The following is a 25,735-nucleotide window of genomic DNA, read 5'->3' as shown; positions in this document are numbered from 1 at the left end:
AGGGGAGATACAAATGGAAATTGACGGAATACACAAATTGCCTAGAGACGTTCATGTAAGATTTGTAACGGAAACAAGAAATTGTGGTATTGAAGCAGATTCCTAAGAGAATAAGGGGCACCTGAAAACAATATCACTTTTTGACTACAAAGTTAATTGCAAAAAGGTGTAAACTTTAGATGGTTAATGCCAGAAGGGATCTTAATCAACTGGAACAATACAAGATATCAATTGGATTCAGTTTGGAAGGCAGAAGATTTTGAAGAAAGAAACAGAGCATTCCTGGATGAAAGAGTACAAAAGCAAGAGGACAGAAAAGGCCAGAAACAGACAGAACAAACAACAGAGGAAACAATTACACAAACAGAAGAAGAGAAAGATAAGCCAGATCAAGAGGGAATGGCAAGAGAGCAGAGGACGAGATCGACAAGACATAAATATAAGTAAATAAAATGGAGAAGGAAAACAGAATTTTTTCAGTGAATATAAATGGACTAAATTCCCTATCAAAAAGGAACAGAATCTTTAAAAAATTGCAGAAATTAAATATTGATATAATTTGTCTGCAAGAGACACATATAAAAAACCCCAATACTATAAACTTTTGGAATACCCAAAAATTGGGACACTTTATTAATGCATCAGCACAATAACAAAAAAGAGAAGTAGCTATATACGTTAAATAGACAATAGATTCTAAAATGATTTATTCAGATGAAGAAGGAAGAATTGTGATGGTAGAAATATTTTTTACATCAAAAACAGGTACTTTTGGTAGCGATATATGCACCAAATAAGCAAGAAGAATTTAATCAAAGTCTTCATAGAAAAATAGCATAAATGGAATATCAAAACATTTGCATAGTAGGAGAATTTAATGCAATGACTTGCAGATGACTTGGTATTCATCCTAGAGGAATCCTAAATTACTGGAAAAGATAGAACAGTTTGGAGAGATAGCAGGACTGAAGATAAACAGAGAAAAAACTAAAGTGATAGTTAAAAATCTTACAGATAACAAAAAAAATGTCAGAAAAATAGAATTACAAATAGTCAAAAAGGTTAAATACTGGGAATATACCTGACAGCAAGGTGTTCATTGATAAAAGAAAATAACTATATAAATTACTGAATCAAATAAAACTTGATTTGGAAAAATGGAAAAACTTGCAACTGTTGATCTTAGGAAAAATTGCTACGGTGAAAATGAACATATTACCAAAAATATTGTTTTTATTTCAAACAACACCTATAAAACTGGAGAAAAAATTCGTTTAAGACTTAAATTCTCTAATTTTAAAATTTATTTGGCAAGGGAAGAAAGCTAGAATTAAATTGAAAATATTACAAGAGGTTTTGGCCTTCCAGAATGGGTTTATATTATCAAGCATCAGTACTAACACGGGTAAAAGAATGGATCTTAGAAATAAAAGGTTGTTGTATTTGGAGGGACATGACCTACAACTCGGTTGGCGTGCCTTCCTATGGTATGGGAAAAATAAAATTCATAAACATTTTCAAAACCATTATATTAGAAATGCATTATTACTAACATGGGAAAAAAAATAAAATGTAAAATATACTTGAAAATTCCAGGATGGCTTTCAACAATGGAAGTATATGTACATCCAAATTTAGTCAGTCTTGAGAAAATGTGGATATATAAAGATATTCTAAACCCTGAAGGGAATTTAAAATATAAACAAGAGATGGGAAATCAGGGCATATTTACAAATACAAGTGAGATATGATAAAGATGTTAAATTGTACGGATTTCATAAAGAGTAGAACTTGTTTGATCAGATATTATTAACCTCTGATGAGAAACTAATTAAGAAAATGTATAACTTTTTATTGAATTTGAAAATGGAAAATGAACAAATAAAAGAAACAATGATAACATGGGCAAAGAATTTTGGATACAATATAGACTTAGAGAAATGGCAAAACTTGTGGGAAAGAAATTATAAATTGACAAGGTCAACCTCTTACAAAGAAAACTTATATAAAATGTTTTACAGATGGCACTTGCCACTAGTAAGACTAGCAAAAATGTTTAATAATATGTCAGATAGATGTTGGAAATGTAATCACAAGTCAGATACCTATTACCATGTATGGTGGACATCTCTTAAAGCAAAGAAATATTGGACAAAAATACATACTTGGCTAGAAAAGATGTTGGGAAAACGTGTAGATTTTAAACCTGAACTTTTCTTAGTAGGTATAATGCCAGAAAAGCTTGACAAACAAAGTATATACTTGATTTTACATGTGATAACAGTGGCAAGAATAATATTCGCACGATATTGGAAAAATGAAGAAATACTACTAGAGAAAGAATTCTAGATTGTGCGGAAATGGACAGACTTACTTTGAGGTTGAAAGAAAAAAGAAGAAACAGAATATTTTCAAATTTTGGACTTATTTTATCAATGGCTGGAGAAAAGAATAAGGCATTAGGAATTCAATTTGTATTAATGAATGATAACTACGACAACACATTTATGGAATAACTACTTTTGAATTGTATTAAAAAAATCAATAAAATTTTATTAAAAAACCCAATATTTTATGGGGCCCACATAACTCTTCTAAGATTCTCCTCATTTCACTCGGGTACTATGTTCAGAAACTCAATCTTAAAATGCATATATAAACTAGAATACATGTGTTATGACCAAACAAGGCTGACATTTTTTTTAGAAAAATATCTCTCCTGCTGGTTCAGGATCACTGTAGAATAGTAGCACAACAGAGCAGCAAACATAAGCAGTAATGTCCTAGGACTCACCTTAGCAATGGGAATGTCATTACTACTGCTGCTGGTGCTTAGTTCTCCAGTGCTAGGATTAATGGGACGGTTTGCAGAAGTGAGGCGACCTGGACTTGATGGGCCTGTTGCCTGAACACTCTGTAATCGGGTCTGTAGTTCTCTGACCTACAAAAATATAATTATATAAGCCAATATTATTTCTTTATTCTCTTTAACTTGTTTTGGTAATGTAAGAGTTAGAGATACTCAATTCTGCTTCAAGTTGGGATAACTGATAACAAACCTTCAATATTTTTGACTCAAAAACTTTCCCTGGACTCTTGATAGCACAAAAGGATACTTATTTTTGTGTCATTCTACCTAACATCATCATAGTTTCAAAACATTTTCTGTCTGTAGAGAAAGCATATACTGAAGATGCAATCAATAAATTTCTGGCAAGAAACATAAAAGATGTATGGCATGGATAACTGTGTTACAGAACTTTTATACAGAATCAAATATTTGAAAATATATAGCATAATTGAAAAAAACCACAGGGACACATAGAGTTCCAAATTGATCAAAACATTGTGTCTGCCCAGAATCCAAATTCCAAAGAACCAATGAAATAACTGGAAGGATAAATTTATTTTAAATGACAATGCAACATGTTTTACTGATTTTCTTCTCCAAATATAAAGAAAGGTATATAAGAAATCTCAATATTATGTATTGCTTTAGTTTTTCTTTAGGAAATAACAAATAAAATAAAATGGGCAATTTTTCCCTGGCAAAAGATAAATAATTCACTTCACTAGTTAATTGGGAATGGTGAAAATTCAGTGATGAGAAAAATTGAACTGCAGTCAGCCAGTGGCAACACAGTGGCCAAAAATATGCCAAAGGGTTAAGGGAATTTTAAGATGAACATGAATTAGAAACAAACTATAGATACAGATGATTCTCCAAAAAGCAATTCTTCAAAAGTTTGTTTGTTCTGGAAAAGTCAGATCTAGACCTAAACTAACAAAGCTTAAGCAGCAAGATTAAATAGTTTAATACTGTATATAATTCACTGTTAGGAGATATATTGCAGTTACTAGGATAGATTAATATCCAAAATAATTGGTATTCTTTAGGAGCTTTCTCATTGTCTTTATGAATTTGGAAATAAGTCATTAGTCTGTTTTGCTCTTTTCTTGTTCCTTTCACATAAGATAAATTTAAATCATTGTGTTAACTAAGTTTGCATAAAAATTCCTGTTAAGATACTATTTTTGATTTCTGAATAAAGAAGACAGGAATCCAGCACTCAAGATGGGAAAAGGGAAGATTAATAAAGGGTTGGGAAAGACAAGTTTGCATCATGGTTTTTCCTGGGTTATTAAATTATGAAGTTGAGAAAGATCATCCAAGTATGTTTAGTTAATCTGTTGTCAAGACAAAGGACTCCTTATCAGGTTTTAAAAAATCAGCTTGAGAGGATTCTTATCTTAGGATATATACTGCTCAAAAAATAAAGGGAACACAAGATAAGACATCCTACTATTAAATACAGTACATTATGTTGTTTAAGTGTTCCCTTTATTTTTTCCAGCAGTATATATTGTACTGATTCCCTTTTTATGACCCTCTACTCCTTTAATTCGGGTAGAATTGAAATAGTACTGACTATTCCAAATATGTTTTAACTACTGAGCAGACAAGGTAGCTCAGAGTAAAAGGAAAACAAAATCTATGGTCTACCTCAAAGGACATGGATGAAGATGGTCTTGATGCTTTTCCTAAATGTGAAAGGAGTAAAAAGTTAGGAGCATCTCCAAAGAAGGGCATTCCATAGTTCTCCATTTGAGCTTTGTGGATTTCTCTTAAGTCTTAGGCAGCCCAGTCAGAAATGGCCTCATTTGATTTGGAAGAAACATTTTAGAAAAAATATACACAACACCACTCTGCTATTTGTTAAAGCGGCCACGTCTTTTTTCAGGCTCATTCAGAAATTTGGAAAAAAAACCTGCTTTATTAAAAGGCAGAGAGATGCTTTGCTTCTGCAAGTTCTGAAGCATATCAAAATAGTTACAGAGTGTAATGTAAAACTTCTGATCTTCAAACCTGAGGCAGATACTTAATATGAAGAACAGAACCTGGCAATCTTCCATCTGCAGTATCACTCTGAAATAAGGCTTCAAAAATGTGTGTTGAGTAAAAAACTTCAAAAACGAATGTGAGTTATTAATGTCAACTTAACAGAAATGAGGGAGGACATTGTGAATAATTGTATTTCAAACCTTACAAAAATTTGATAAGAAAAAAAGGTAATTGCAGAAGAGAGATCACTTTGCTTATAATTAAAGATATTTAGGAAAATAGCCTTAGTAAAACCATAATTTTTGAAGATTTTCTTTAAAAATGACCAAATTAATTGGGAGATTGTACATAGAAAAATTGCCAAATCTAAACATAATTTTTTAGTTTTATTTCCCAGAATGCCAGAGGCATTTTTAGGGAAAAAACATAAATGGGGGCTTTATTTTGGTATTATGCTTGGCAGTATTGCCAGAAAAAGAAAGTTAAAATTGAATAGATAGATGTCATGGAAGCTTTGTTAACTGCATTTCACTGAAAAGAACAAAAAGAAGAGTACTAACCATTTTAAACACAATAGAAAAGTAGTTTCACTAAAACTTCATTACCTGAATTACTGAAAGAAACCTGATGAACAATGCAAAACTATCTGAAAGAAAGTAATATTTTAAAGCAGAAATGGTTTATCTTTGTTTCAATTCTACCAATGAAACCGGTGACAAACAACTTTAAAATTTAATGTTATGAAAACAAACATGGATATGACATTTAAATTCCCCAAACACTGAAAATACATAAAATGTCAGTTGGGAAAGGGGACAATTGTGATAATTTCATTGTTAACTAACTGGATATTTTTATTATTTATCCAATACTATTGAGGTTTGGCCTGAACTGATTTTCAGGAAATAAATTGTTTGAATCCTGGAAACCTTTGAGAAATATTTGTTTGCTGGCATACATCAATATCTCATATTTTTCTACCCTAAGGCTCCATAATCAATATTATATATCTCCCCGACTCAAAATAATAACTGAATACTCTTATCATTAAATGTTAATAATTAAGAAAAGGGGGTATACAACCTCCTGTAACTTGACATCATTTAAGGGTATAAGATATATGGTAAATAATCATATGCTAGCATAGAATATAATATAATTTCATATGTATTGAAGAACAAGTTGTGGTTTAACTTGTTAATCAATTGCTGATACTTTAGAATCATGGTCAAGCAACATAGAGATATGCAGGGCTTTTTTTCTCATAGAACGCTCAGAACGGTGTTCCGGCACCTTTTTTTTTTTGCAAAAAAAAAAGCTCCCTCTATTGGCTTTCGAAAGCCTATTGCAAGAGTAGGCAATCTTGGCTCTTTTTTATGACTCATGGACTTCAACTCCCAGAAATCCTGAGCCAGCCACACTGAGGGGAAAGGAAGAGGTTTCCAAGCTGAGCCATGCTGGCTCAGGAATTCTGGGAGTTGAAGTCCTTGAGTCATAAAAGAGCCAAGGTTGCCTACCCTGCATTAGAGGAGGACATTAAAATTATTTACAAGGTTACTTCTTTAGGAACTAAACTTTCAGAATCTAAAACAGCTAATTCAAAAAAGCCAACAGGAAAGAACCTCACATTTTTCATCTGCTTCTGTCTTTTGGAAGGTAAAATTAGATAACAAAATAATCTATTTCCTATGTTAACATCTCTGCAATGAAATCAATAAAGGTAACAGGAAAAAATGAGAAACATTTTTCTCAATGTAATATGTCTAATTTAGCTGATGCTAGAAAAAAATAGTATCTTTTGTACACTCTTGAAAACTATTTTGAATCTATAACCATCTATTACAACTAAACCACTTTAAATTAAACAATTCTTAAGAATGAAATATTCTTAATTTGGACTTTACTTTTACTGTTTGGACTGTTGTGTGTTTTGAAAAATAGATTATTTAGAATCTAGTTATGTTGCACTTCAGTCTTTAATTAACCTAGTATATACATAACAATATATGATGTTTTCCATGGTGAGCTTAAAATCAATAACATTTATTAAAAAAAGCTAAAATAATTTCTGGTGGTATTATCTGTATATTAAAATTTTGTTTAGTCACAATCTTTCACTTTTCACATTCTGGACAAGCAGTGGTCATGTATCCTAGCAAAAAGATGTTACATATGTGCATAAGCATAGTCAGTAGCATATGCCTTTTAAAAATATCAAACATGCAAAGAAACAAAAATACGTCCAAAATATCTGTATTACATCCAGAAATGCCAACTTTGCAACCAATATTTCTCATCCATAACTATGGCATCCTAAGGATACCTGCATACCATATTTTCCGGCGTATAAGACGACTGGGCGTATAAGACGACCCCCCAACTTTTGAGATGATTTTCAAGATTTTTCATCTTATACGCCGGAAAATCAGCGAGCCCGGGAAGGCACGCCCTCCCCTCTCACTGTGGAGGAAGCAGGGCAGGCTGGCGTCTGGCGGGAGCCGGCAAGGCAGTCCTGCGCACGCGCGCACTCCGGATGCGCATGTGCAGGACTGCCCTGCCGGCTCCCGCCCGACGCTCTTCCCTCTTGAGGCAGCATCCCCGAGGACTCCTTAGGAGCCGGGGAGCGATGCTGCCTCAAGAGGGAAGAGCGTCGGGCGGGAGCCTGCCCTGCTTCCTCCACAGTGAGAGGGGAGGGCGTGCCTTCCCGGGCTCGCTGATTTTCCGGCGTATAAGACGACTGGGCATATAAGACGACCCCCCAACTTTTGAGATGATTTTCATGGGTTAAAAAGTCATCTTATACGCTGGAAAATATGGTACATGCAAATGCTTCTCTGGGATCAGTAACGCAGCAGGGATTGCTTTTTCCTTCCAGTAACAGATTGCTGGGAAATACCAAACATGGTCTTGAGAATTCCAATGTTTGTTACAAATTTTTCTGGATGTGGTTGGAAAGAGGCCTACAAATGCCAGCACAAATACATCACACTTGCTGAACGTGCACACACAACTAATTACAATCTTCAATTATATGTGATATATCTAAAATGAGATGAGCTGTCTCAACTACAACTTGCAAACCGTTCTGTTTTGCGGCAAAACAATCCAGGACAAGCTGATTAGCAGAGCTTAGAGAGGACTCATTAAAACAATTTTTGGGAAGAAAAGAAACAGAAGTACAGTTTAACATCTTCCAGTTGATGTTATGTTATGTAACATCTTCCGGGAGTTGAAGTTCACGAGTCATAAAAGAGCCAAGGTTGCCTATGCCTGGCCTATTGGCTTTTGAAAGCCAATAGGATTTGCTGTTGAGTGCGCCAAAAGACCTGGCTGGCAAACATTGCACAGGCAAGTTGTCTGCAGTGAAGGCAGGAACTTTGCACCCCTCCCTGCTGCCCAACTACACCATCTCAACTAGGTAAGTAAGATATTATTTGCAAATAGGATGGCAATAAACAATTTAGGCTGCATTTACATCAGGGCTTCTCAACCTTTTCAGAAATTGTACCACTTTTAGGACATGACAATATTCAAGCACCACCAGTGCTTAACAAGGTGTCAAAAACTTGATGACTAAAGAAAAGGGGGGGGGGTATTTTGGGTTTCATTGGTTAGATTCATTTACTGTTATAGAAATGGCTAGTTTATAATATTATAGAAAAGCAAAAATTTGAGGTTCAATATTAATGCTTCCTTCTACTCCTGTAACAGAGGAAGTCAGAAGTCAGTGCCTTTTCTTTTTCCCTTCTCCCCCTCACTTTTCCCTTTTTCTCTCACCCTTCGCTTGCAAAAGCCCCATCACTCACTCACACTTTGCTCACAAAAGCCTCCAATCGCTCTCACTCACTCCTCCATCTCTTTCAAAGTCACCTCGTTCAGTCTCTCTCCCACTCACTGCGTCTCTTTCAAAGGCCTCTTGCTCGCTCTCTCACTGCCCCATTGCTTCCAAACGCCATTTGCTCATTCACTTACTCACTTGCTGCCCCGTCGCTTCCAAATGCCATTTGCTCATTCACACACTCACTTACTGCCCCGACGCTTCCAAACACCATTTGCTCATTCACTCACTCACTTACTGCCCCATCGCTTCCAAATGCTTCCAAACACCACTTGCTCGCTCGCTCACTTACTGCATTTGGAAGCAACGGGGCAGTAAGTGAACAAGTGCCGGTGCCGGAGGCCATCAGCTGTTTGGCGCCAGAGACCACTGCCACGAGGAACACAGCTCTGGGTCGAGGTTCGGAGCAGCTCCAGGCTCAGCACAGGCCGTGGCGTGGCAACTGCGGGGAGGGGAATCCCTATGGCGGCTGTGGGGAGGGGAATCCCCATGGCATGTGGCTCCGAGCCGCAGGGCGGGGGTGCAAAGGATGGGCGGTGACGCCATAGCAAGACACCGGCATCGCTCCCAGTGAGAGCACCTCTGAGTTCCGGCACCTTTTTTTTTTTTTTTAGAAAAAAAGCACTGGAGATATGTAACACATTAGCGAATTGCTTAACATTGTTTCTAGTTTCCCAGATCAGAAAGGAGATAGCATATTAGGTTTACTTTCTTGATTGTTTACTTTTCTAGTTTTCAGGGCTTTCATATTTTAAAAAAAATAAAATAAATGATTTTATCTCTAATATGTTTACTAGTAACATAGATATGAATGATTTGTACCTTTGATCTAAAACAGATGTTCAACATGTTTATTTATCCAAGTTTATTTTAAACTGAAGATATTGTGTATTTATAAATATACATGCAGTACTGCAGATCAAAGTAAAGGCAGATCTGTTTAGAAATTGCTCACATATTTCCATGAGTTATAGATAAATAGGAACCACATAGGTATACAATATCAGCCTGATTTTTTATTTAACTAAGATGTACACATTTTTAAAAATATACCATTAATATATATGAATTTGCAAACATTTTGCATAGTATTGTACTGTATCAATATATAATACAATATTACATATTAATGTATTAATATAAGTCAATTTGTGAACAGAATTATTAAGCAATATGCATATTTCAGTACAAATGCTTTTATAGATAGCAAACAAATCTAATAACCTGACTGCTCTTTTTTTATATGGCTACTCTGCAAAGAAGTAAAGCCACATTATGTGCACACTTAAAAAGTAAGTAATTACTTCATTTACTAATGACCTTGAAGAGGTACATGTCTTAGTTATTATACTCAAAAGTAGAACAAACTGTTAACTGAATACATTAAATATCTAAATTAATTAATCCTCTAACAAGCCTCCAAAACCCAACTGAGAGCACTTTGTCTGATTACAGATATTGGACTAAAGTAATAAACAGCCCTATTGATTTCTTAAGCTTTGACTTCTTTTATGTACCCAATTTAATGTGTACAGAAGAAAAACTAAATTTAAAGTAAGGGTTTCTTTCGCATCCCCTAGGGAAGTAATATAAAGTCCCATTTGGTTAGAGTTTCATATATAAAATATTTAATAGGTCAGAGAAAACATTAATTTGTGTGGCAGCTATAGTCTGTATTACAAATGCAAATAAGCTCCCTGGTGCACACCATTACATCATGTGCCTGACATGGACATTTGTTACAGACAGATTCCTCCAGGGAGAAATAAACTTACTGTTAAGCAAATTAGCATTAGTTTAGAGTACAAAGTTTTCCTAATTTTCAATATGCAATGAGAAAATGAAGAATAAAAATTCTGCATTAAGTGATCAGAAACCTATGTTTCAATTTTTGTGTTATGGGCCAAAGTTTACAGGTTAACAATAGCAAAGAAAAAAGAAAAAAGAAAGAACCATATTACTTTTGATTTTACACCAAGTGAGACTATTTCTTTCAGGGGTGGAGATCAATAATTGCAGTGCAGGATCTATTCTGAACAAAAGCACGGGGATCAAAATGTTATTTTATAGATTTTATTCCCATAAAATGTGATAAGGACCTGGGTTTGAAGTGGATTTAAATGCATTCATGGAGTATAAATATAACTTTCCTATTCATGTTATTGAGTATTGAAGAAAAGTTGTTTATGGGTAGTCACTATAGAAAGTAGGATAACTTGATTAGACAGACCAGGGACAGAATCTTTTAGCTCATGGACTACATTCATATCTTGGTAGGCTCCTTTAGGACCTGTTATAAATACCTCTCGCTGTAATTTCTCTTTCCTATGATCCTACCAATACTTCCCCCAATTACTGAAATACTTCTCAGCATCCCATTGACCATTTGTTTGATAGGCTTCAAGGAAGTGCCATCACACTAGGACAGGGGTAGGCAATCTTGGCTCTTTTATGACTCGTGGACTTCAACTCCCAGAATTCTGGGAGTTGAAGTCCATGAGTCATAGAAGAGCCAAGGTTGCCTACCCCTGCACTAGGACTAGCGTGATAGAAGACTATCCTGGTGCAGGTTTTCCCATAGTCCTTTCACCAGCTAATGGCATTTCTCCGCAGCCCACTAAACATTTATACCAAAAGTTGTGTATGGGAATGCACGTGTTTTTATACATAGACATGTACCAAGACATATGTATAGCATCAGAGAAATAATTGCAAAGCTCCTTCTTCTATTTGACCCCTATGATTCAAATATAAAGCAGAGCCTGAATTATTTAAAATTAAATCATTTTATTTAAAAACATGTCATAGTTCAAAATTAAGGTTAATTTCTTTTTCATTTCAATCTGGTCAATTCTTCTATTGCTTTCTGATGGCTACTCTAAACTCATGGTTAAAAAACAACTGAATTTCATTGGTAAATAGAAGGAAGACAATTTATCTTATTAAGACCAGCTGTTGCAGCTCAGGACAAAAAAAGAACCCTAAGGAGCCACTGGGAAAGAAAGGAATTTGCTGTAAAGTGGGGAGGGGGTTTAAATGCTGAATCTTAGGGAAAAATGCATACTTTCCAGTCTTACAGTTAGATTTAACTGTCTCAACTGTTGGCACAAAGCATCTTTTAATTGCTTTACACCTAGATAAAAACAGATAATTTGCCAAGCTCCCCTTTTCTGGATAAACTAAGATGACATATTGTACATCATGTCTACTGATATAAAAATCAGCATTAGGCTGGATCTTGAGGATAATCTATGGTCCTTGAATAGTAGAAGTACAGATCTGAATAAAATTCTTCTGTGTGATAAATAAAATGCATTCCATTATCACTAAACTTTTTGTTTTTGTTAAAACTAAAAAAAAAATCCTACAACCCCATAATCTACTTTTCAATGATAAAATCCCTCAAAAGGCTCACTGTAAGAAAATCAAGAGAGATAAAAATGAATTTTGCAATGGAGCAATTTTTTTTACCCAAAAACAATATTTGACTGCTAAGATGAATTAATAGAAGAGCAACATTTGAAAGCTGGAAAATGGAATAAAGTGACCAGGAAAAATTGAGGCCATCTGGTACTTTAAATTTATTTTCTACAATTTAATATTCTGCACCAATGTTAGGTTAATAGATCTGGAAGACATGAAGACAGGGGAAGCTGTTTTAAAAAGCCTTCATTATCAGATAGCAGAGAAAGCTGACAGCTATGGGTGGTATATAAGCCCTTTCTTTAACATGGACACAATGGAAAACCTAGCTTCATACCTTATCTTTAACTTGTTTGTAATTTTTTAAAAAATGCAAAGAGTACCTTAAGTTTCTGCTTTTTTTGTATGATGGACTGACTGGGTCCCTTCAGCTCAGAATTGCTACTTTAGTACACAGACAAGAGAACAACTTCAAACAATTGCATACTCCTGATCTATGCACTTTTAAAAGGTTTCTGCTCTATTGCTCTAATTATACCATACACTTGATTAGATACACAATGTTTCTAGGCCTGAAAGACACATTAAATTGTGCTGAATAGAAGTTTTGATAGTGAGATTTTTTGTAGAGCAGAACAGCAGATCCGTGAAAATAACAAATGAGAGAATAAGAAATGCATTCAGAAATTACTATTTTTAGTGCAAGCTCCTCAGATGACAAGGAAAGTTATAAAAGTAGGCTGATGTTAATTCCCAAATCCAAATTATGTAAAAAATGAAGCTTCAGCGAGAAATAAATATATAGCTATATATATTTGTATTAGACATGTTCAATGCACTCAATGTACACCACAGATATTAAACATCCTGCTTCCAAAATGTTCCTGCCCCACATATGATTGAAGTGCACTCTTCAAAATATCAATGAAGTCTGATTCAGCCCTACCCCAACACTAGGAAGATGGAATTAATCTCTTGCATTCTCAGAAGTCTCTTCCATAAAATCTTTTATATACAACGGCATAACTGTAAAAAACTAATCAGCAGTATCAGATTTCTAGGATTATAATTTCAGCTGGCAGATAATTTTTTTTAATTTGTTTATGTTTATGTTTATGTTTTATTTAATTTATATACCGCCCTTCTCCCTGGGGACTCAGGGCGGTTCACAGGGCATATAAATAAAATACAATACTATACAAAAGTTAAAACAAAGATTAAATCAGTGCCCAATTAAAAAAAACAATAATACAATCTAAAATGACAATTTAAAACCCAGCTCCCCATCAGGCCAGACCGGCCAATTCAAACAAATGGGTCTTCAGACCACGACGGAAAGTTCGGAGGTCCGATGCCGTCCGGAGCTCCACCGGCAGTTGGTTCCACAAAGCCGGGCCACCCACAGAGAAGGCTCTCCCCCTGGGGGCCGCCAGTCGGCATTCCCTGACCGGAGGCACCCTGAGGAGGCCCTCTCTGTGGGAACGCACAGGGCGGAGGGGAGTTGAAGCCGGCAGCAGGTGGTCCCCGAGGTACCCCGGACCCATGCCATGTAGGGACTTAAAGATCATAACTAAAACCTTGAACCTCACCCGGAAGACAACTGGTAACCAATGCAGCTCGCGGAGCAAAGGTGTAACATGGGAGTACCGGGAAACTCCCAAGACAACTCTCGCGGCCGCATTCTGTACCAGTTGGAGCCTCCGAGTGGTCTTCAAGGGAAGCCCCATGTAGAGAGCATTACAGTAGTCAAGGCGAGAGGTCACGAGCGCATGAGTGACCGTGCACAGGGCATCCCGGTCCAGATAGGGCCGCAACTGGCGCACCAGGCGAACCTGGGCAAAAGCCCCCCTAGTCACGGCCACTACATGATCTTCTAGGGTAAGCCGTGAATCTAGGAGGACTCCCAAGTTGCGAGCCCTATCCACGGGGGGTAAGAGCTCACCCCCCATAGAAAGAGATGGAACATTTTGAATGTCCCGGGATGCCGGAATGCACAGCCACTCAGTCTTGTCAGGGTTGAGCTGAAGTCTGTTCCTCCCCATCCAGACCCGAACCGCCTCCAGGCAACGGGACATCACAGCGAGGGCATCACTGGGGTGGTTTGGGGTCGAAAAGAAAAGTTGGGTATCATCGGCATATTGATGATACCCAACTCCAAAACCACGAATGATCTCACCCAGCGGTTTCATGTAGATGTTGAACAGGAGAGGCGAGAGAACCGACCCCTGAGGAACTCCACAAACGAGAGACCTCGGGGTCGATCTCTGCCCCCCTGCCAACACCGACTGCGAACGTCCCAGGAGATAGGAGGAGAACCACCGAAGAACCGTGCCTCCCACTCCCAATCCCCTGAGACGCCGCAGCAAGATACCATGGTCGATGGTATCGAAAGCCGCCGAGAGGTCTAATAGGACTAGGACAGAGGAATATCCCCTGTCCCGAGCCCTCCAGAGATCATTCACCAGAGCGACCAATGCCGTCTCCGTGCTGTACCCGGGCCTGAAACCCGATTGGTAGGGGTCCAGATAATCCGCTTCATCCAGGACCAGAGGGAGCTGATGCGCCACCACACTCTCAACAACCTTCGCAAGAAAGCGAAGGTTGGAGACTGGACGAAAGTTGTTCAATACAGCTGGGTCCAAGGCAGGCTTCTTGAGGAGAGGTCTCACCACCGCCTCCTTCAAGACGGTGGGGAAATAACCCTCACTCAAAGAAGCAGATATAACCGCCTGGAGCCAGCCTCGTGTCCTCTCCCTGGCTGCATAAACCAGCCAGGAAGGGCACGGGTCCAACAAACATGTGGAGGAGCTCAGCCTCCCCATAATCCTGTCCACTTCATCAGGGGTCACAGAATCAAACTCTTCCCAGATAACATTGACAAGACCGTCCGTGTCCTGATCGCCTGACTCTGCCCAGCTGGAGTCCAAACCGGTCCGAATCCGAGCGATTTTATCCGACAGATGTTGACTAAATTCCTCGGCACGACCCTGCAAGGGATCCTCCCTCACCTCCTGATTAAGAAGTGAGCGAGTCACCCTAAACAGGGGGGCCGGGCGATTATCTGCGGACGCAATGAGGGTAGAGAAGTAATTACACCTCGCCACCCTCATCGCAGCGAGATAAGACCTAATATAGGTTCTTAACCGCAACCGGTCGGGTTCGGATCGGCTCGACCTCCAACAGCTCTCTAGGCCCCGTTTCCGACGCTTCATCTCCCGGAGCTCCGCGGAGAACCATGGAGCTCGCTGGGATCTGCGCCGGGTCAGGGGCCGCAAGGGTACAACCCGGTCAAGTGCCTCAGTGGCTGCCCTTTCCCAGGTTTCCACTAAGGCATCCGCCGAGCTGTGAGCAATGGAGGCAGGTGGGGACCCCAGCGCCGCTTGGAATCTATCAGGATCCATTAAGCGTCTGGGGCGGTACCATCTAATTGGTTCCATATCCCCACGACGGGGGGTGGCAAAACGGAAGACCATCCGCAGGAGATGATGATCGGTCCATGACAGGGGCATAATAAATGGAGAGCCCCCACCAAGATCATCCAACCACCGTCTAGATAAAAAAACCAGGTCAAGAGTGTGGCCTCCCTCATGAGTTGGTTCAGAAATTACTTGCGTCAGGTCCATGGCCGTCATGGAAGCCATGAACTCCCGAGCTAGCTCAGATGAGCCTCCCAGGGATGGTAGATTGAAGTCTCCCAAAACTATAAGTTTGGGAAACTCAACCACCAACCCTGAGAGGATATCAAGCAGCTCGGGCAGGGCTGCCGCTGTACGACTAGGCGAAATGTACGTCAGCAGCAAACCCAACTGCGCCCCAGAACCAAATCTCACAAAGAGAGACTCACACCCGACTATCTGAGAAACGGTGGTCTCCCGCGGACATAAGGTCTCCCTAATAATAACCGCCACTCCCCCACCCCTACCTTGAGCTCTAGGCCGGTGCAGCACCCGGAAGCCTGGTGGGCAGATGTCAACCAAAGGGACCCCACCCTCTGGGCCCAACCAGGTCTCCGTGATGCAGGCCAGGTCCGCATGCTCACCCTCAACTAAATTGACTAGATCATTAAAGATCATTAAAGGCAGAACTGTTTGCTTAATTGGGGAAAGCACCAGTCCCCAAAAATGCTAGTGTTTTGTTATCCTGTATATTCTATTAAACTTGAAGGCCCTAAAGGCAGATCAGATGTTCTGTTTTAAGCCATCCTCTCTGCAATTAACTCTAAACTTATTTGGAAAGCCAAGATTTTTTTTCAAATACTAATACATACAATTTAGTTCGATACTCTTAATTATTTTTATCTGGAATACTATGTTTGATTGTTGCCTTCCTGTTGTCTTCTTTATATCTAGACTTTTGGCTTCATTTGTTTAAAAATGGAATTTCTGATTAAAAGTTTCCCAAGCACCAGACTGCACTACTATTCATTGTGTTTCTAAGAGGCTCACAAGATTTGCTAAATTCTATATTTTTGGATTTTGGAAAGGAAGATATAAAGTACCTTTCTTTATATTTCTTAGAGCTGGGATTACTTTATGTAATTACGTTTTACTGGCAAATCCTAGCAAGAAGAATCAGCCAAATTATTAACCCCCTCCAATTTAGAAGATAGTGTGAGAAAGAGAGAGAGAGATGAAACAGCTCTTTATTGTAGCAACTTCCATTTTTCTCACAAAATTAGATGTCAATCAAGAAATCTCACCCTTCTGCGTAATCTGTCTCGTTCTTCACGGATAGCATTCATGGTGGCCTTAGTTCTGTTTAATTCTTCTTCCTTGCTGCACAACATTGCTGTTAAGCTTTCATTCTCTTCCCTCAAACCTGCCAGTTCCTTCTCCCATCGGGACCTTTCTTCAGCCAAATTTGGGTACAAATCCCGCCCAAGCACACCTTCAATCTCCTCAACTGTCTGAAAAACATAATAAATTAAAATTTTAGAGGAATGTATCATGAGGAATCTCTGAATATACACATTCATATTAGTTCATTGCCGTTTAGTAGATAATTTTGATTTAAAAACTATCATTTTTGAGCATTTATGCTACCATTTTAGTCCTTTGTCCGTAGATAAATTCAAACATAATCAGAAAAATATACTAAAAAGATACTGTTACTATTCCACATCCTTGCTCCAATTTATTTGGATCCATGCTGGATTTGAATTAGAATACAACATTTCATAGAATCTTTCCTAATCTTTTATGGAAATCAGTGCTTTTACTATTATGACTTTTAAATCTCATAGATATTGTATTGGGAGGACTGAAAGAAAAGGTGTGTTTGTCTATGTATATATGTGTGAATGTATATGTGTGTGTACACACACAATATATGTGTTATTCTGGCTATACCTATATACAGCCAGAATAAAAAAACAGAAAATAAAAAATCTTTTCTAAACCAGAATTCCTTAAACTTTTTGTTTTCATAAGCTTGTCAACTTAGATAGGAAAAAATATACAATATAAAACATACCCAATACAAAAAATAAAAACACAACAGCAATGTCTCAATATAAAAAAAGAATAAAGAAATTGACAATATTAAATTGCAGTTTAGGGTATCCAAAACAGCTTAGTCTTAAGAGCTTTAAAAAAACCAGAAAATATCGAGCCACCCAGATCTCCACAGGGAGTCTGTTTCAGAACGTTGGCATTCTGCTGACAGAAAAGTAGCACCTTCTTGCCGCAGCCCCTCACACCTCCTCAAAATGTAGGATCCGCAGTAACTTTTCGTTGGAAAAAATTTTTTGGTTTGGGTGAAACTGACAAAAGAAGGCAGTACTGCAGGTAAGCAACTGCCAAATTAGGAAGAGTTTTATAGAATAGAAGCAGTTTACATTGGACTTGGAAATCACTTGGCAAAGAGTAAAGGTTGTGTGAAAACGGTGTTGTTTGCTGCCAGCACAGAGAATAATTTTTTCTCTGTGTCTCTTCTCTCCCCAAACATTTTTGTGGATGTTTATTAAATTAATTAATTAACTCAGAAATGGACAAAAATTGATTTAAGCCCGGCAAAGGAAAGAAATAAGGAATCCAAAATATATGCAGATAATATCCCCCCATCCTGAAGATAGCTAAACATAATGGACACTTTCTTGGTTTATTTTGAAGCGTTTCCCTCAGATATATCTTTTTACCAAGCCAATCTGAACAGTAAAAGGCCAGCTATTGGTTGAAAAACTAAAAATAACTTTAAAAATTCTGAAGAATAAGATAAAGGATACTATGCAAATAGGTAGGTGTTTCTTTAGTGCTAAAGAAATTATGAGTATTTCTATGAGATTTATTGACATAGATTACTTACAACTATGTTTGCAAGACAATACTTGTTACAACTTATTTACAGCAAGATCATAACAGCAGCTGGAATTCATATGCTATGTATTTTATATTGTCATGTATTTCACTTCTTTGAAATAACAGTGATTTATTTGGAAAGAAAACACAATTCAAATTTGTTTAAAATTTGTAACTGTAATTTTCTCAACTCCTTTCTATTTCACTTTCCTGGGCTGCACTTGCCTCCAAACCAAATACATACAACTATGTTTAAGGCTCAGTCAAGAGAAAATTATACTTTTTAAAGATAAAAAGGGCTATTTCATTCACATCTTGTTATGCTAATGTAAGCAATACTAAACCATTGACATTTGTAGAGCATATTTGCTCAGTAGGCAATGAAGCTCTAATTAACCTCTAAAATGGGTAGCAAAGTGCATTCCGGTTAATCAGTCGATATATTAAGTGGACTTACTGCTGCTTTCATTAACTAATTGAGAAAAAAAGTTGTTAACTGAATGAACTACCACTTAATGCAAACACTACAGGCTCCTTATCTGGAATACACATAGTCTAAAAGATGTTCTGTACAACTATTCAAATAACAGTAACCTATGGCAGTTTCAATTTGCATAACTTTGAAGTGTTTTACTGACTATTTCGTCTGCTAGGCAATAGAGCCTGACCCAAAGAGATTGGGAACAGCCAATTGCAATTTCAATCTGGAGTTCCGGGGACTCTTCTTAGTTTACCATTCTTTTTCATCTCTTTCCAGGAAGAAAAACCAGGATAAAACTGCTCATCTCAGCTCTCTTAGGAAGCTGCATGCATGTAGCCAGACAGCTTATCAATGTCTGAGACAGCAGCACGGAAATGTTGGAGACCTGTTTTTTTTTTTTTGCAAAAGCCATGTTTTAAAAGAAATAGCTCTTCCATTTTACTATTTTGTAACCAAAGAAATGACAGCTGGTTTCTTTTGACAAGAGATGTTACTGTGAAAACTTTGAAGTTCTGAAGAACACTAAATCTGCTATCTCTGAGCAGATAATCATACCTGGAGGAGTTTAATAATAAAGCAATAAACAGTGCCATATACATCTCTTTTTATCCCCTCCCCAATTGAACTGGAGTGGGGAAACCATCAGTATGAGAGGACAGGGAGCATTTTTCTTGGTCTTCTCTAAAGACGGACAGAACTTGCAATCTGTCCTCTCCCTTTACACTTCGCCAGATGTGTGTGGGTACGCAAGTATATTTCTTCTTTAGTCTGACTTCAAAGCTACAGTTGGCTATGAAGCAATAAAGGCATAATTATTATTCCTAGTTCGTATTCCAGCTATGGATTAAGCAAAAACCACTCGCCTTTTTCTCTTTCTTCTCAGTGTGTAAGAATAAAGGAAATAATTCGTGTAGAATTGAAAAGAAGGCATCTCTAGAACATTTTCAGTGTTCTTTGTAAGTATATTTACATGCTTTGGGACAGAAGCTGGCAGCAGGTGTGTTATCCAAATCAGTTTTATCATGATGTATCTTGCCAGATATCAAATCCTAGTCCATCGCTACATTTTGCCAGGTGAGGACATTTCAGTTGGCAGCAAGCCAGAATAGGGGCTCTAAGGATCAGCAACTGAGGCAGAAAATATTATGTTGCTTTAGTTTTTTGCCGGCTCAAGAATTAATAAGAAAAGAAAGATGGGACATAGGAATAACTGAGCATGAGACATAGATCTGTTGTCAATGTTTTTGAAGATAGAGAATTCTAAAACTCCCAAAGAATATGGGCAATATTACATTTGCAATAGTCATAGCAAAAGTGATTTCTATAAAGAAGATCATGTTTATGTTATGCCAAATTAAGCCACAGGTATTCATAAGTCCCATTCACATGAAGTGGCAGAAGTAGGATTTAGTACTTTTGAGAAAAGTTGATTATGTGACCAAAATGAAATCCTTCCACTCACATGCTTAGCAATGGAAGTGCTGGTCCCAATTGAGGTCATAAGTTGAGGACTACCTGTAACTTACCTGCATATACAAAAGTACTATATAGTATCAATAACTTTAGTCACTTATGAAACTCATGCTTGCATGTGATTAGCATTTAAAAATTAGCATGAATCAAGATGTATAAATTCAGTTAAAATTTGTGCAATTATAATACTTTAATAACTATTACAGTTAAAACGTATGTGCTTGCAATACTATTATTTCTTATTGCAAGTGTATACTACACTATATGAAGGCTGAGTTATGATCATTCAAGTCTGAATATATATGTAAAAGTGGCAGGAACATTGATTAACTAATAATTAATTGTTTCTAGGAAGACGTGGTGGCTCAGTGGGTTAGGACGCTGAGCTTGTCGATCAGAAGGTTGGCAGTTTGGCGGGTCGAATCCCGAGTGCCGCATAACAGAGTGAGCGCCTGTTACTCGTCCCAGCTTCTGCCAACCTAGCAGTTCGAAAGCATATAAAAATGCAAGTAGAAAAATAGGAACCACTACAGTGGGAAGGTAACAGCATTCCGTGTGCCTTTGGCGTCTAGTCATGCCGGCCACATGACCACAGAGACGTCCTCGGACAAGCGCTGGCTCTTCGGCTTTGAAACGGAGATGAGAACCAGCCCCTAGAGTTGGAAATGACTAGCACGCATGTGCGGGGGAACCTTTACCTTTACCTTTACTAGGAAGACATGTTTCTGTATTAGCCTAATGGTGTGCTCATTTTTAAAATTTCTCATTTTAATATTTTTTAAATGTTTTGACCAAAGTAGACCCTCTTCCCTCTTAAGCATCTCCTGATGTATCATTATAATTCTAATTTCTATTACTATCCGCAACTTCTCATTTTTAACATGGTATTTTATGAAACAGCACAGATTTAAAGGTGACCTACATAGATCACCTTTAAATCAAAATTCAGGATCCTTCCCTAAGCTTTTCAGATTCTGGATGCATGAATGAACTTCATTTTTGAAGTATGAAAAAAGGTTTAAAACAAAATCCCTTTCGAATACATAATTTTTTAAAAAGTAATAGCATTTTCCTTTATGAAGAAGAAATGCAGCACATAGAAAATTTCCCAGTTATTACTAATTATAATAATCATTCAAATAGGAAGTCTAACTTCCTTATTATGTCTTAAAATGGTTTACAAAGTGTACAAATTTTAAAAGTCTATAAAATGATATACAGGGTGCATATCAGGCCTGGATATGCAACAGAAACAGCACTGGTTGCTCGTTTTGATGATCTCTAGTGGGAATGTGACTAGGGTATTGATCCATTCTTGCTCTACTTGACCTTATAAATTGACCATGGCTCCAGGGGTTGGGGTGGGGGGCACTGCATTGTGCTGGTTTATTTCCTGTCTCTGGAACCATTCTTAGTTGAAGCTGATTGGGGGCAAAAGGTCTGAACCTTTGCTTTGCGGGGTCCATCAAGGGTCAGTACTTTCTCTATTCCTGTTTAAACACCTACATCAAACTTCTGGGAGCGATCATCCGTCACATTGGGATAAGATATCATCAATATGCTGATGATGTTTGGCCATACATCTCTGCCTATCGTGAGTTAACCAATGTTACAATTACTCTCTCTTAGTGCCTGAAGGGTATTGAGGTTTGGATGAGGAGCAATAGACTAAAACAGAATCCTGGCAAGATGAAGTGATTCTGGGTTAGGCCTCTTTGGCTCTGGGAGAATTAACATCTTTGGACATGAGTGAGGTTGCGCTATCCCAAACCAATTCAGTGCATAATCATAAACAAGACTCCCTGTCATGTTGCCCTAAAAATATTGTTTTGTCAGCAGGCATGGGGCCATGAATGGAGATGAAGCCAAACAAATGACTGATTTGATTATGTGGTTGCTGCCATGGGGTGGTGTATCATGTGTGTCTGTGTGGTTTATAGGTTTTATCTGGTGGATCTTTAAATATTACAAGCTGCCTGAAGTCGCCCATGTGTGAAATTGCAGCTACAGAAATTGGTTTAATAAATAAATAAATGCTTCTTTATCAAATAAACAACCATACATGTGGACCAATTGTATCACATTCTATAGTTACAGTTAACATTACCACACCTTAATGGCTAAGTCACAGTGTTCACTGGCAGTTGTGAGCTGTTCAATATGCCGGTCGACATCTGCCACAGACAAGCTACAGCTGCTCTTCTTTCTCCCGCAGACAACATTCTCCAGTCCTGTCAGCACTCTCTGCAATTCCGAGTTCAAGTCACTACAGGTATCTGGAATAAACAAAATGTGTCAGATGAGCATTGCAGAAAAGACTACCTCTTCATCTTTCTAACGGGATTAGGGAAGAAGGGTGCAGATTCAAATTTTCCTTGAAAATACAGTACTAACATCCTAATTTTGCAACCTACTAATGGTCACCTGACAACTAAGGTAAAAAATTAGTTCAAATACTATCTTCTTTAATTCAGCATTAAAGCTCCTATTGCTCAATTTCTATGTAAGGGAAATCAAGGTATTTTTTCAGAACAATATAAATGGAGGTTGGTTGCCATTATCTTTTGGCTCCCCCCTGCCAAACTCTGGGATTTCCTGATAATCTTCTATCCAAGTATTAATCAGATCTGGCTTTGTTTAGTTTTTTCCAGACCAGCCAATCAGCCTAAAAGTTGGGACCCTGATTTTCAACAACATGACAAAACATTAACTTGAGGACCTCAATGGTAAGGTCAATTTGCCAAAAATGTGAAACATCTACACCAGGCATGTCAAACTTGCGACGTCGCACGATGTATCACGACTTTTCCCCCATTGCCGGCAATGGGGTGGGCATGGTTTCAGTATGATGCATCCGGCCTGCGGGCCGGCAGTTTGACATGCCTGATCTACACAATATCACTAAAGCCAACAAGTAAGGCAAACCAGAAATCTTCAGTGTAATGTAATTATATTCTCCTAAGCAATCTTTAGCATGGTTCACTTACATTTTATAACACCTTATAAGTGTCTGTAATATCAGAGCACTATATCTTCATTACAATTTTTTCAAAAAAGTGAGGTGATCTCTGTTTCTGCTTGCACTGAATCTGATTACTTTTATTATTCTGGATGGTCAGAAGATGAACTGGTACAGTCCACCCACATAATGGTGGTGGTGAGGAATAAACTTAATGCATTTGATAATATACTTATCTTGTATATCTGACAATAACAAAGTGACAGGCAAGCAATATATATTCCTACTGAATTAATAATAATAATAATAATAATAATAATAATAATAATAATAATAATAATAATAATAATAATAATAAGTTGGAAGGGACCTTGGAGGTCATCTAGTCCAACCCCCTGCTAAGGCAGGAAACCCTATACCATTTCAGACAAATAGCTGTCCAGTCTCTTCTTAAAAACTTCCAGTGTTGGAGAATTCACCACTTCTGGAGGCAGGTCGTTCCACTGGTTAATTGTTCTAACCGTCAGGAAGTTTCTCCTTAGTTCTAGGTTGCTTCTCTCCTTGACTAGTTTCCATCCGTTGCTTCTTGTCCTGCTTTCAGGTGCTTTGGAGAATAGCTTGACTCCCTCTTCTTTGTGGCAGCCCCTGAGATATTGGAACACTGCTATCATGTCACCCCTCACCCTTTTCTTCATTAAACTACACATACGCAATTCCAGCAACCGTTCCCTATATGTTTTAGCCTCCAGTCCCCCAATCAATCTTTGTTGCTCTTCTCTGTACTCTTTCTAGAGTCTCAACATATTTTTTACATCGTGGTGACCAAAAGTGGATGCAGTATTCCAGGTGTGGCCTTACCAAGGCATTGCAGTGGTATTAGCACTTCACGTGATCTTGATTCTATCCCTCTGTTAATGCAGCCTAGCACTGTGTTGGCTTTTTTGGCAGCTGCAGCACACTGCTGGCTCATATTTAAGTGATTGTCCACTAGGACTCCGAGATCTCTCTCACAGTTACTACTATCGAGCAAGGTACCACCTATACTATACCTGTGCATTTGATTTTTCCTGCCTAAATGTAGAACCTTACTCTTTTCACAATTGAATTTCATTTTGTTAGATAGTGCCCAGTGTTAGAGTCTGTCCAGATCCTCCTGTATCTTAAGCCTATCTTCTGGAGTATTGGCTATTCCTGCCAGCTTGGTGTCATCTGCAAATTTGATGAGTTCCCCATCTATCCCCTCATCCAAATTGTTGATGAAGATGTTGAAGAGCACTGGGTCCAGAACAGAGCCCTGGGGCACCCTACTACACACTTCCTTCCATGTAGATACAGTTCCATTGAGGACTACACGCTGAGTACAGCCTGTCAGCCAGCTACGAATCCATCTGGTGGTGATGCTATCTAACCAACATTTTTCTATCTTACCAAGCAGTAGGTTGTGATCTACTTTATCAAATGCCTTACTGAAGTCCAAGTAAATTGTATCTACAGCATTCCTCTGGTCCACTAGTTTTGTCACTTGGTCAAAGAATGCAATAAGGTTTGTCTGGCATGATTCTGTTTTTGACAAACCCATGTTGGCTTTTAGTGATAACTTTGTTCGCATCAAGGTGTTCGCTGATTTGTTGTTTATCTTTTCCAGAATCTTCCCAGGCATTGAGGACAGGCTGATAGGTCTGTAGTTTCCTGAATCTATTTTTTTTCCTTTTTTGAAGATGGGAACTACATTAGCTCTTTTCCAGTCCTCTGGTAGTTCCCCAGTGAACCAGGATCTTTGAAAAATATAGTTCAGTGGTTCTGAGATCACGTCTGCCAGTTCCTTGAGAACCTTGGGGTGTAATCCATCTGGTCCTGGTGATTTGAACTCGTCTAGGCTGGACAGGTGCTCACTTCTTACCATTTTCTTGCCTATCTTAACTTGCGTTTCTATTCTGTTTTTTATGGCACTGGTTTTGGTAGGTTGGACTGTTTTTTCCCTTTGTGTAAAGACAGATGCAAAAAACGAGTTAAATAGTTCTGCTTTCTCCCTGTTGCTTGTCACCTTCTTGCCACTTTCCCCCACTAATGGACCAATCATTTCCTTAACTTTTTTCTTGTTTCTTATATGTTGAAAGAAGCTTTTTTTGTTATTTTTGACTTTGGTCACAAGCCTTAGTTCATTTTGAGCCTTAGCTTCCCTCACTTTATCTTTGCAGGCACGGGCTGTTTGCTGATGTTCTGCAAATTTCTGCAATTTATTGGGTAATGTTTATAGAATCCAAAGTACTTTCACTTATTTTATTTATGATCATGAATCAAAATGAAAGCAATAATATAGTTAGGAACTAATAAAACATAATGAAGAATTAACATACAAAAGGGACAAAAGGTAATGAGAAATATTAAATGTTGGCAACTTTCTATACCATATAAGACAAAT

At 37.9% G+C, this 25,735-nt stretch overlaps 2 protein-coding genes across 7 annotated transcripts in view; one reads left to right on the top strand and one right to left on the bottom strand.

Annotated features, from left to right (window-relative positions):
• DCP2 (decapping mRNA 2) overlaps positions 1 to 19,304 on the top strand; it is a 79,124-nt gene extending 59,820 nt beyond the window's left edge. For 3 of the 5 annotated variants that reach the window (XR_014491059.1, XR_014491060.1, XR_014491061.1), the window contains one exon: positions 2,285 to 2,588. The gene's annotated coding sequence lies outside the window, so the exon portion shown is untranslated. Of the gene's footprint in view, positions 1 to 2,224; positions 2,589 to 19,157 lie in introns of those variants that run through there. The other 2 variants (XR_014491058.1, XR_014491062.1) reach the window with 2 other exon arrangements.
• Positions 1 to 25,735, bottom strand: part of MCC (MCC regulator of WNT signaling pathway) — a 195,864-nt gene that overhangs the window by 30,482 nt on the left and 139,647 nt on the right. For both annotated transcript variants that reach the window (XM_083351476.1, XM_083351477.1), the window contains 3 exons: positions 22,467 to 22,630; positions 16,804 to 17,010; positions 2,795 to 2,941 (listed from right to left, as the gene is read on the bottom strand). In XM_083351476.1, coding sequence (XP_083207602.1) covers positions 2,795 to 2,941; positions 16,804 to 17,010; positions 22,467 to 22,630 — 518 coding nt within the window. The remainder of the gene's footprint in view (positions 1 to 2,794; positions 2,942 to 16,803; positions 17,011 to 22,466; positions 22,631 to 25,735) is intronic.

The sequence above is a fragment of the Vipera ursinii genome (assembly GCF_947247035.1).
Source record: "Vipera ursinii genome assembly, chromosome: 2".
Lineage (NCBI taxonomy): Eukaryota > Metazoa > Chordata > Lepidosauria > Squamata > Viperidae > Vipera > Vipera ursinii.
The sequence above is the reverse complement of the archived record's forward strand: the minus strand, read 5'-3'. Positions and strand labels throughout refer to the sequence as shown.